Source organism: Nematolebias whitei, chromosome 23 (assembly GCF_014905685.2).
Source record: "Nematolebias whitei isolate Nwh7 chromosome 23, NemWhi1, whole genome shotgun sequence".
In the NCBI taxonomy this organism is placed as follows: domain Eukaryota; kingdom Metazoa; phylum Chordata; class Actinopteri; order Cyprinodontiformes; family Rivulidae; genus Nematolebias; species Nematolebias whitei.
In genome coordinates, this window is record NC_056520.1 from 13,159,869 (window position 1) to 13,172,196 (window position 12,328).

The 12,328-nt window shown below is 37.9% G+C and overlaps 1 protein-coding gene across 1 annotated transcript in view; it reads right to left on the minus strand.

Moving 5' to 3' along the window:
- The window catches only part of ephx2 (epoxide hydrolase 2, cytoplasmic), a 19,974-nt gene extending 9,621 nt beyond the window's left edge, over positions 1–10,353 (minus strand). The window contains exons 1-6 of the mRNA XM_037696332.1: positions 10,136–10,353; positions 8,105–8,183; positions 5,467–5,629; positions 4,784–4,974; positions 4,589–4,711; positions 3,717–3,788 (exon numbers count right to left, since the gene is read on the minus strand). Of these exons, the coding sequence (XP_037552260.1) occupies positions 3,717–3,788; positions 4,589–4,711; positions 4,784–4,974; positions 5,467–5,629; positions 8,105–8,183; positions 10,136–10,239 (732 nt within the window). The 5' untranslated portion in view covers positions 10,240–10,353. The remainder of the gene's footprint in view (positions 1–3,716; positions 3,789–4,588; positions 4,712–4,783; positions 4,975–5,466; positions 5,630–8,104; positions 8,184–10,135) is intronic.
- Positions 10,354–12,328: the final 1,975 nt, after the last annotated feature.

Here is a 12,328-nt window from a genome sequence, read left to right on the forward strand (position 1 = left end):
TATATATATATATATATATATATATATTTTATATATATATATATATATATATATATATATATATGACATGTGGTGTCATGTCTGAGCAACATGGTGTATGAAAGACAGCACAATTACTAACCTCCATCCAGGTTCTTGGGTGGCTTCAACACCTTCTTCCAAACACCGTAAAACTGAACCATAGAGCAAAAGTGTTCCCATCTCTTCTTCAATTCTGTGAGGAATGTGAGGTTGCCCTTATCCAGGATCCGCCACAGCTCACCCATCACCTATGGTGCAAGAAAGCATTAACACCTCCAGCAGTGCTTTCTTTTTGAGAAGCCATAATAAAAAATAAACCACTTACATTGTGAATCTCTTTGAAACATGGATATGCTTCAAGAATCTTTGTTGCCCCATCTTCTTCTCTCAGAACATCACAGTCGATGAAAGCTCTTCTTGATTGAAATTCAAGGTCAAGGATTTGGCGGACAGCATCTTGGTTGGGCTTTGGCTTCTTATACATCTCCTGCAGAGTCTTGTAATGCCTGGCCTGTGATGCAATACTATCCATGTTGGCTAAAAGGAAAACACAATCAGTAACTAGATTCAGCATATCAGGGATGGACACTCCTGGTCCTTAATTGAGGGCCACTATCCTGCAGTAGAGGGAGGTGCTCCTTGAGGTGAAGAAACACTTCCTGTTTCACTTGATCCAGTTGTATCTGATATGGTGGGATTTTCATCCTAAGGAAAAAAAATGAAAAGAATTATTATTACAGGAGTTACAAGCAAAATGTGTTGTGCTAGGTGTTTTCAGATCAAAGGTGGCAAAAACGTGCCTCTTTGTGAACATGAGCCCACAACAGTTTCCTCCTCATAAAGTTTTCTGGCGCTGGCAAAAGGTCTCGTAAATCATCACGACTGAGGGTCTGGAGCAAGACCTCATCTATGTTGGCAGCTGTAAACACAAATGGTTAACTTTCAGAATTATAAAGTTATATATCCCTTTAAATGTATACAGTATTCAACTTGACAGGGCAAACAAATCGACTTTACAAAAATTAAATAGTTTAATTATTTAAAACCAGTGTCAGTGTGCACAACAAACAATTCAGTTAGACAGTAATTAATTAAATAATTAAATTTAAATTAATCTTAAAATAAATATATAAGTTATGATGTCATTAACAAATTTACATATAGATTATGCCATTACTTTGCAGATGTTTTATTTTTTCCTGTTGTCTTTAATTTCATAAACTAAACTGGATTTCAATAAAAATAATTCTCATGTTTTAATGGTTTTATCAACAGAAAATATAAAATTGTCCATTTAGACTGTAACTATCGTCATTTTTTAACCTCATTACCATCAAGCTAACTAGCAAGCTAGCATGTTTTAAGTCAGCTAACAACTCATGGTGCGCTATTAGAATTGATGAAAACAAACATTAATGGTCACCGGGCTGTAATGAGTGCAGTAAATCAAAACTGGAAAAAAATCTAGATTTAATAAAAACATGTCTCATTACCTTAGCTGAGTTCGGTGCACGTGCTGCTTCTCTCTGCTGCCAAACGATACAGGACTCCGACAGACGCAACCAAATGAGGGCAAGGAGGGGGAAATGGGTGCAGAACATGGCAGTCTGTTTAAAGCTTATAAAAAGTGAAAATGATGTGCATAATAATGTAATAGTAGAACTATAAATTCTACATTAAATATTATGCCTGTTGTAATCCCCTTTTTAAAGATATTACTATGCAAGTTAACGACAGTGTTGGTATAACCCACCCCCTTAAGACTTGGTATTGCCCACTTTCACGGATGTGCCCGCCAAGAGTTCAATTTATGGTTTTAATTAAGTGCGTGTTAAAATATCTTGTTCTGTCTGGGGAGATGGAGTTAGATGTGTTCAATTCAGCCATGCAAAGTTTTCCTTTGTCACCCATAGACATACGTGACAAGCCATGCCCCTTTAGTGTCAGTACCCTTGCATCGAATGACAATAAACTTAAACAGTCTTCAGGGCAAATGTTGATATTGTTGAAGATCATTCCTTTTCTGCTCAATACTATAGAAAAAATGAATATGTTCAGTTTGTTTTGGACTTAGTTGAGATAGTTCAGATACTTTTTGCCCCTGTTTTGTCTGTACAGAGTGTGTTAAAACTGAAAAGTATGATTGAACAGCATTTGAAAATGTTTAAGCAACTTTTTCATGAGAATAATGTAATACCTAAGCAACATTACATGCTGCATATCCCTGCTCAAATTCTTCATTTGGGGCCTTTAGTAAGGCACATGTGCACGCGGTTTGAATCAAAGCACTGTTTTTTAAACAGTGGTCATCTAAACTGAACTTCAAAAATGTCTGTAAGTCACTTGTGAACCATAATGTGCTTTTTGAATGCTGTCAAAATGAAATGGGTACTCATCATCCAATTTTTGCACATGGAAAAGAATTGGGTCCTGTCTCTGAAGTAACAAATATGGAGTACATTTCCGAGAAGATGAGAGATTTTTTGGGGATTTTTTGGCATGCAACATGGAGTCAAAGTAAAGTGGCTTATTCTTAATGGGAACAAATATATAAGTGAAAGGTCTCTAATAATCACCAATGCAAATGGTACAGTTCCTGTTTTTGGACTTATAAAGAACATTTTTGTGATAAACAGTTCATTATACTGTTTTGAATACCAGCTTTATGAAACTGTGGGTTGGAATAAAGATCTTTTAGCTTATGAAGTTACAGTGCCTAATCTTGCCCAGGCCACTGAATTTATAGATGCTTTAAAGCTAGTTGATCATACATCATATTATCCAGTCAGTTTCAATAGCAGTGTGTATGTTTTGACAAAATATAACCTTGATGATGTCATTGCACTTAAAAATTAAAATGAATAACCTTGAAACAGTGGAAGATGTATGTTCATAATATCATACATGTGATTTGTTATTGTATATGTATATTGTATATGTTGTAAAAAAGTAATGCTACCCTGCAGCTTTGTAAAGATCAGAAATAAATGTGTTGAGCAATTGTTACTGGGTGGTCTTGAAACAAGTTTTTACAGCTAAAAATTGTTTTTAAACATACAGTATGATCTCACACATGTCTCTGTGATACAATTTTGCTTAATATGCATGTAAAGTAACTATTTTTAGGATTTGGTAACTAAGTAAGAAATAAAAGATGTATATTCTCAAAACAAGAGTAATAATCTAACACTTTCTGCTCTTGTTTAGCATATAAGTCTCAAAACAAGATCAAAAAATCCTTTTTGACTGGATATAAGAATGTAAGACTAGGTTAGATGGACTATATTTGCAGTGTAGTTAAATGCTATGGCTCAACATTAGCTAAAAGAAGCAAAAAAATAAATAAAATACTACAGATAGCAAAGTGCATCCTAAAAATTGCACAACACAAGCTACGAGCTGAAATTTGTAAAATGCCAACTAAAAGCACCAAATTATTATCAATACTTAATGTATTTCTCTGTAAAAACAGTTTAAAAATCAATAATTTGAAAATTAAAAAAAGTTACAAAACAGACATCATCGACATCTCCGGAACGAGCTGAACATTTTGATGTACGAACGGCTAAGAGAGCACGAAGTATGCTGAAGTACCAAGATGTGAAAAAAAACGAAACGTAAAAATAAAACATGTGAACAACAGTGCTGAGTCAGCATTCCCTCTGTGAGCTGCTGACAGTGATTCAGACGTTTACTCTGATTGGGACGTATCCATGAGACACTTGGTCAGGACTGCAGGGCAGTGGAGGACTTTCTGCTCCAACAAGCTGGAAACACACAAAACAGGTGTGCTTTAATTCAATTCAGTTCAATTCAGTTTATTTATGTAGCTCCAAGTCACAACAGGAGTCATCTCAGGGCACTGAACAGAAACATTCATTTGCATAAAGTGTGAGTTAACACTATTTATCTGAGGAGCAGACTGCTTTGAGTTTAACTCCATCGCAGACTCTCATCTTGAGCAAGCATGAAGGCGACAGTGGAAAGGAAAAACTCCCTCATGAGCCAGCAGAACCAGGCTCAGGACAAGCGGCCATCTGCTTCGACCGGCTGAGTTAGAGAGGAACAGGAAGGAGGAACAGATACACAATGGCAGGTCAAGAATCACATGGTGGGATAGAAATAGTATCAGATGAAAACTATTCAGTTGTAACAATTTATTTTAAGAAACATGGACAATTTGTTGTCTAGTAGTCTAAGCTTATAGCAGCATAACAAGCCAACCCTAACTATAGGATTTATCAAAAAGGAACGTCTTTGGCAATATGCCAGCCTTATGGACAGAAACTGGAAGTTGGTTCCTCTCATTCTGGTTTTGTGAACTCTAGGAACTGCAAGTAAGCCTGCAGTCTGAGAGCAAAGGAAAATATGGAACAATAAGATCTGTAATATAACACAGAGCTAGGTTGTTGAGGGCTTTGTAGGTGAGAAGTAAAATTTTGAATTATATTCTGAATTTGACAGTGAGCCAGATTATAAAATTCTAGCATTTAAGTAAGTGATATTTATTCGTTTATATTTAATCTGTACAAAAATGCACCACACGTGTTAAAACTTCTGTTGCTACCTGAACTTTGGTAAAGTCGGACAGTTTTTCCAACGCGGCTTCCAGATTTTCCACCAGAATGGCCTTCATCCCTGCTGCCTCTGCTGCCTTCACACCCTCCTCATCCACATCGAGCCACACAGCCTAAACAGGAAGTGATTAACTCAGACTTCCCCTCCTGAACCAATCATAATTTTGTGTAGGCTCGTCCCCCACCTGCTGTGACGAGACTCCCAGCCGCTGCAAAGCAGAGTTGAACATGGCGGGCTCGGGGACCCTATGACCCGAGTGACAGGACTGGAGGACCAGGTTAAAATGGCGCCCCAACAGACAGAGGAGGCGAGCCGAGGTGTCTCTAAAGGTGCTGTCGTCGATCCACTGATTGGCCAGCACGGCTGTCATTACTCCTTTAAATCAAAGGTTACATCGTCATCTGTTAGTGATTAACATATTTGGAGTCGGCCAAATCTTTTAGCAAAATATCTCACACAACATGGGATCGATTTGAATGAAACTCATAAGAGTTGTGCGTACATCTACAGCCGATTGGCATTTGGAGTCAACCCAAGATGGCTGCCACAGCTGATCTACCTTTGCCAATGAAACTAGCTATAACTTGCTCCAAATTACAGTAATGAGGTCAAGTTTATGAGGCAGTGGCTGAGAGTTATCCTCACATACGCTGAGCATTAACACATCTCATGCTATGTAGCTAGCTGTGGCGGCCATCTTGCATTTAAACCTCAGAAAACAGAAGTGAAAAGAAAAGTTCAAATAGCACAAAATGAGCATCTTAGTGTCTTAAAGACAATACATGGACTACATGCAATAATCCTCAGGGTTGTCAAAATAAACTTGAATAATTGCGTTCAAAGGATACAGGTAAGGATTTTGCAAACCGTTTTGCCGCAGACTGGTGGCCATCTTTATCACTGCATCTCTGACATCCATCATCTCCTTCCTGAGCTCCTCCAGCAGGACTTGGGCGGACCAACCAGGCGGCAACGTTACACCTCTGCCCTGTGCCTCCTTCACACACTCTGCCTCAAACTCTGGAATCATCTGCATATAAACACACACACCTCCAGCCTTTCAGTTTAATTTAGTCTTTACTTATCAGGGACAATGTAGTTAGACATAGTGGACATACAGGACATGTGGTGTTTTGAACAGAATGTATGTCCACACTAAAACTGATGCCAGGTGACTGAATTTAAATACCTCAGACCAATAACTGACAACAAGTTGACCTTTCAGTCCAACACTGACTGTATTTACAAAAAAGCCAGACAGCATCTCCACCTTCTATATAAGCTAAGGATAGGCTTCAATGCAAGCAAAACATATAGTACTTTGCAACTGGTGTCACTGGTTGAAAATGTTGTTTCCTTTAATATTGTCGCATGGTATGGGAATCTCCTAGCCAGAGACATGAACAAGTTGTCCCGGGTGGTCAAACTAGGTAATAAAATAATTGTTCATCAACAAATGCAAATTATAGATCAGTATAGTCAGGTTTTGGAAAATTAAGGCAATACAGATTAACAATGACCCAACTCATCATTTCAACACTTGCTCTTGTCAAGGGCGGATGTCTCCTCCTCTCCCTCTCCACTTTGCTTTGCTCTGTCCTGTCTGTGAAATTGCTTAGAACCTCTCTTCTACAAATCTTCTGAATTATAATATATGGATTTGGTCAGTTGGTCCCTCAACGCAATTGATAACATTTCTTTGAAGAGAAGACCGGCTTTAGGCGAGCCGATTTTCCCTGTTGGCACGCACGCAGCTGGATATCTCATCGACTTTGAAGACTTGATGACGTGTCTATCTCTGCTGTCATTGATTGATTTTAAGGACACATATATAACTGGATTTATGATAACTGGTTCCTGGTCTATCAACAATCAAGGAAGTGGTCTGCAGCAAATTTGGACCCGATCAGGCTGCTTGCCTTATGATGGCTTGGTTTGTACCTCGAGCACCCAGACTCAATTGCTTTTGGCAGGATGGATAAGATCTCGGGGATTATTTTCAGGCACGGTCCATTGGTGTAGCTATTTAATTTGGGCATTTTGGAACTGAGTGGACCAACACAGACTCAAGGAAGATGTCATTAAAGTTCTGCCTGTCACCAAAACAATTGTGTTTATCTGAATTTGACTCCCTGACTGGCCTTGACAGGCCATCTTATCTCAATTCACCTGGAAGTTTTGTAAACCTGATGCTCTACCTCCTCCCTTCCCTCCTACCGAGAAATTCCATGAACTTTTCAGTGGCTCAGTGTGACTTATCTGTTTAAATAAAAGTTGAATTGAATTGAATCATCCACTGTAACCATTATTCAGGTTGGTACCATCTGGCAGAAGACTGGTGGTTCCTCTAGTAAAGAAAAATGGGTACAAAAGTCATTTGTTCCCTCTGCTGTGACTATCCTTAATAGGGTCCTATTTAAACGTAGCCTCACATGACAAACCATTGTCTGCTGAGATGTTTTTTAATTTTTAATGAATCGTGTATTTTAGAATGTTTTTATTGGTTTAGCAAAGATTTATAAAAGTTTTAAGGCATTTTGAACTTGTGTTGTTTTGTACTTTGTATGTATGAGTCAAATATGAGCCAGATAACAAAGTCTCCATTTCATGGAATGTTTTGGACAATAAATTTATGTATATGTATAATTAAGTAAGAAATAACCCATTTTTGGTGTGAACCCTGGGCAAGTATGCGAGGTTTAAGTGCTTAGTTTATGCTGTTGAGCTATGGGTTGGCTTAATGGTTCTGTCTGGGATGAGCGGTGTCATTCTTCACATTCCAACATTATAAGCCAGAACTTTGTTTGAACTCAGAAGGTTATCACTTAAACCTCGCATACTTGGCCAGGTTTTCCACCAAAAATGGGTTAGAATCACTAATTTGTTACATTAGAGCTTCTAAAAACTAAAAACTAAATCTGCCTGATTAGATAACCTGATTAAAACTTGGGTTGGTGCTATAGCTAGCTGGTGCTAATTACAATTGGCTTCAGCTAGCCAGCATTAATTATTTTTATTTTTTTTTAAGAAATCAAACACACCGTTGAGTACAAATTGAAGTTAATAACAAAGCCAACCAAGTTAAACATCTTCCTACAATTTGTTATCTTTACTTATTACATCATAAAGCAGAGGTTCAGTTGGGTCCAATTTGGTCAACTTCTGGCTTAAACTGGTGGACTGTGAAGAAGGACACAGCTAATCTCTGGTCAAACCACTGGGCCAGTTTGACCCAATATTTGGTCAGACAAATACAACCTGTGACCCAATACTTTTAAATCAGTAACTCAGTTATACAAAGTAAAAACAACCCAGCAGTTTTTAATGTGTATACATTCTGAGAAAAGAAGTATTTCACTGAGCCTACTAAATAGGAGATCAATTAATTTGCCAGTGCTGATGATTTTAATGATTATTTCCTTTACCCCTGTCTGATTAATTGTTTAGAACCTTCAACAAAGAATTCAACTTAACCTGAATGTGAGAGATGTGGCATAAAACCAACCTGTGTCAGAGTCAGACTTCCTCTTTCTGCTCGCATCATGGCTCCATCTTTCTTGGACGCCACACTGGACAGAACACCTCTGAGAATCCCAATATATAAAGCTCAAAGATGCAAAGTGACAATATTCTGACACAAGAATCACAAGTGGCCAAGCTGGTATGAAGTCTTAGTGTAAAATAGTAAAAAAAATTAAAAGAAAATGTTGAACATACATTCACATTAATTGCAATTAATTGAATTTGAACTGTTACAAGATGTATCAAATGTTAGTTGCATCAAATCTAAGCCCATTTAGTTAAAGTGAAGTCTTGTATTTTGGACTTTGAGCAGAAACTGGTTGAACATAATGGTCAGCGTACTTCTTTTTTTTATTGACTGAATCTGCAGCGTTGTGACTAAACCCCAGAGCAACAACAGGAAAACTAAAAAAAAACGGACAGAGCTATGCAAACAGCATTCCACAACTAAAACGCAAAGTTTTGCAAAGTTTGAGCTAGCATTCCCACTTATTTTCTTGTTTAAAGTTTATTGTAGAGATTTTTTGGACTTTGGGTTCTTCAGCAAACTGTCAGCTATATTTCAACTAGGGATGCACTCGTAGGCGTCAACCATTTTATGTGAAGGGGACGTGTCCCCCCCACATTAAAAAAACGTTCATTTGAACCCCCCCACTTTTACTATGAAACATTAGTTCAGGCGGTGCAGTTTCTCTTTCTTCATGAACGAATCGATTCCACTTGATAATATAGTGCATCATGCACTATATTATCAAGTGGTATTGGTATCGGCCAATTATACATATTAGTGTATATGTGTGTGTGTGTGTGTGTATATATATATATATATATATATATTAGGGGTTGAACGAGAATATAATTTTTAAACTCGACATTAACATAATAAAACCCGAGTAGAACTCAAGTATTTGATGATGTCATAGATCTCAAGATACAAAAATAAATAAATAAATAAAACCGCAAAAAAAGATAATTATTTACAAAAAAAAACCAAAGACCAACAAAACATTGGGAGCGTATATTATGCTCCTACCATTTATCATACTGCAAATAAGTCACAGGAAAAACTATTAGTTATTATTATTAAACTGCAAACGTGAAGAAACGTGCAGTACGTCAAAAACGAAACTTAAAATAGTGGTGGGGGGGTGGGGGGGGGTCGACCACCCTGCACCACCGCCAGCTGTGGTGCGCATTAAGTTTAGTTTTAGAGATTAATATGTTTATAGATTTTTTTTATATGTTTAGAGATTAATATTTTTTGCTTTTTGTTTGTGAAACAAGGTCAGAGGAAGCTGGTTCTGGTTCGGTGGATTGGACCCGGTGTTACACCATATTCTGTGACCTGCAACAGTGCAACACCGCCCCCTACGGTCATACGGTGGTCACATAATATGACGTCACTACGGATACTCGACGTTACATTTTTAACCTCGATAGATGTCCTAGCAATCGATGTGTAGATTACTCGAGTACTCTGTTAATGCCCTAATATATATATATATATATATATATATATATATATATATATATACATACACATATAAAAATACTTACTGTATGCTTTCTTGTCTCTTTGTGCTTCATTTTGTCCTGTGTTATTTTTTGTGTCTCGTATCCTTTTTCTCTGTTTATTTCCTTTTTTTACTCTTTATGTCCTTTTAGTCTCCTTTTGTCCATTTTGTCTTTTGTGTCCTTTTGTGTCCTCTATGGTTTGTATGCATTCTTTTAGCCTTTTTATGCCTCATTTATCTTCTCCTTCTCTGTTTTTTGGTCCATACAGGCTAGTCATGTTCATTTTTTTCTAAATCTGGACACTCAAAGTCGTTTCAATGAATGAAAAACTTAATTTAAATTGAACTGAATTTAAATTTAATGTTTTTTCTGCTCTAGTGCATGCAGTCCCAACTTTACAGAGAAGAAGTACGTCTAGATATGTTCTATAATTGACTTTAAACAGTTTTTAATTAAATCAAACTGAAAGCAAATATGTTGCGTAAGAGTCTCCCCTCACCCCTGCAGGTTGTGCAGCTCCTCCAGCTTGTTGATAACAGATTCAGGTCTGGACGTAGTGACAACCCCCCAGAAGTTGAACAAAACAGCTTTCTTCTCCTCCATTTCCTCGGAGTCTGAGTTTTCAGTTTCTCTGCCTACAAATTCCCAAGTGTCTCTGCAGCTGTTGTACACAAATGTTTGTGTGTCTGTGTTCAGTTCTGACCTCTGTACAGAATGACTGACGCTGCAGGACCGCCTTCTTACCATACAAGCCCACACTCGACAATCAATGGAGAGAGGCGGCTAACTGATTCCCACGAGAAGAATCAGATTGTTTTTCAGTTAGTGTGTTTGTTTTAGTTTTATTTTCATGACAGCTTCAAAACTTTCACATTCTGAAAAAAAAAAAAACGGATCCATGTAAAACATTTGCATGTAGATTTTTATCTTTACTGAAAGCACAACAAAGACACAACCGTGTGCTTGTTAAAAGTATCGTCTGTGTGTGATAATGGGAAAATATCAAGGAAGTGAATCCTTTTTGTAAATCAAAAAGGGGACTGAAAAATTACTCCGAACAGGTGTATAATCTTTGCATAACTCTTTGAATATGTGCAGTTTGTGTCCGTTTGTTTAAAGATTGAGATCAATACTGTCTGCAGATGTCTACAGTTCAAACATCACCAAGAGAAAATATATTAACTGGAAAACTAAAACTTATGTTTATTTATACAGTAAATTCAGGTAAACTTCTGCTTGTAAATGGTTAACGGTAAACGGACTGTACTTAAATAGTTCCTTTCTATCTAGTCAAGATACTCAAAACACTTTACAACGCAATCCCTTCTTTACCTCCACACACATATTCATACAGCGCTGCTCTACTAGATTTCTACAAAGCTAACTGAACAAATCCTTCTAAAGAGACTAAACAGTGATTTAGAACAGTGGTTCCCAACACTGGTCCTTGAGGAACACCATCTTGCATGTTTTTTCATTCAACCTTTATTTAGACATGTTAATCCCATTGAGCCTTGAGGACTCATTTACAAGAGAGGCCTGATTTCAACAAAGAATGATGACAACAATGGACAACAGCGACAACAATAGACAATTATAAAAGAGGCATACAGATTTTTTATTTTTTACAAATTAAAATAAGATGGCAAAAAAAGTAGCAAAAACAGCTAGATTATAAGGCAAATGTAGAAAACTAAAAACAGGATCATGTCTGTATTGGTCCTTGCCAGGAATCCAACAGATTCTTAAAGCCACTTAGAGAGGTCAAGGTCGAGAAGTTCAGATCTTTTTGCAAGATATTCCAGGAAACAGGAGCAAAGTAGGAGAAGGCCCTTTTGCCACGTTCAGTCTCCACTGAGGGAACACTGCAGGTAATAATGTCCTGAGAGCGCACGCTGTAGCTGCACTCAAGCAGAGACATGTAGACATGTGCTGTTACCCTGCTCCATCACACCTGATTCAGTGATTTTATTACTTCCTCATGTTCTGTAGAAGCCTGTTAATCACCTATTAATTAAAATCAGATGTGTTGGTGCAAAGAAACAGCTAAAACATGCAGGATGGCGTTCCTCAAGGACCAGGGCTGGGAACCCCTAGGACACAAATCAGGTAATGAGGGGTTCAGTGTCTTGCCCAGGGACACTTCAACAAGCGACTGCTGGTAGAATCAAACCCCCAACTCTCCCACTGGAGGACGACTGTTCTAACCACTCAGCCACAGCTGCTTGTTTTTAGTAAAACTTAATGTCTTTTTTAATAAATTGGTTTGTGTGACAATACAAACAAGAATATCGACTGTTCACATTCATCCAGCTATCATCTTTATTCGCTTCTTTCTTTCAGGGTCGTGAGGGTCACTGGTGCCCATATTCAGCAGTCTCTGTGTGAAAAGCGGGGAACACCCTGGACAGGTCGCAAGTCCATTACATGGACACATAGACAAATGAGACAAACAACCATTCACTCCCTGACTCATCTAAAGACAATTTAGAGTTACCAATCAGACTAACATACATGTCTTTGGTCTATGAGAGGAAACCGGAGTATCCAGAGAAAACCCACGCATGTACAGAGAGAACCTCTACCCAGAAAGGGCACCGGCTGGGATTTGATCTGGCGTCCTTTTCCTTTAGGGGCAACAGTTCTGCCACTGTGCCACCATCCACCATTCACAGTTTTGTAAAAACACAAA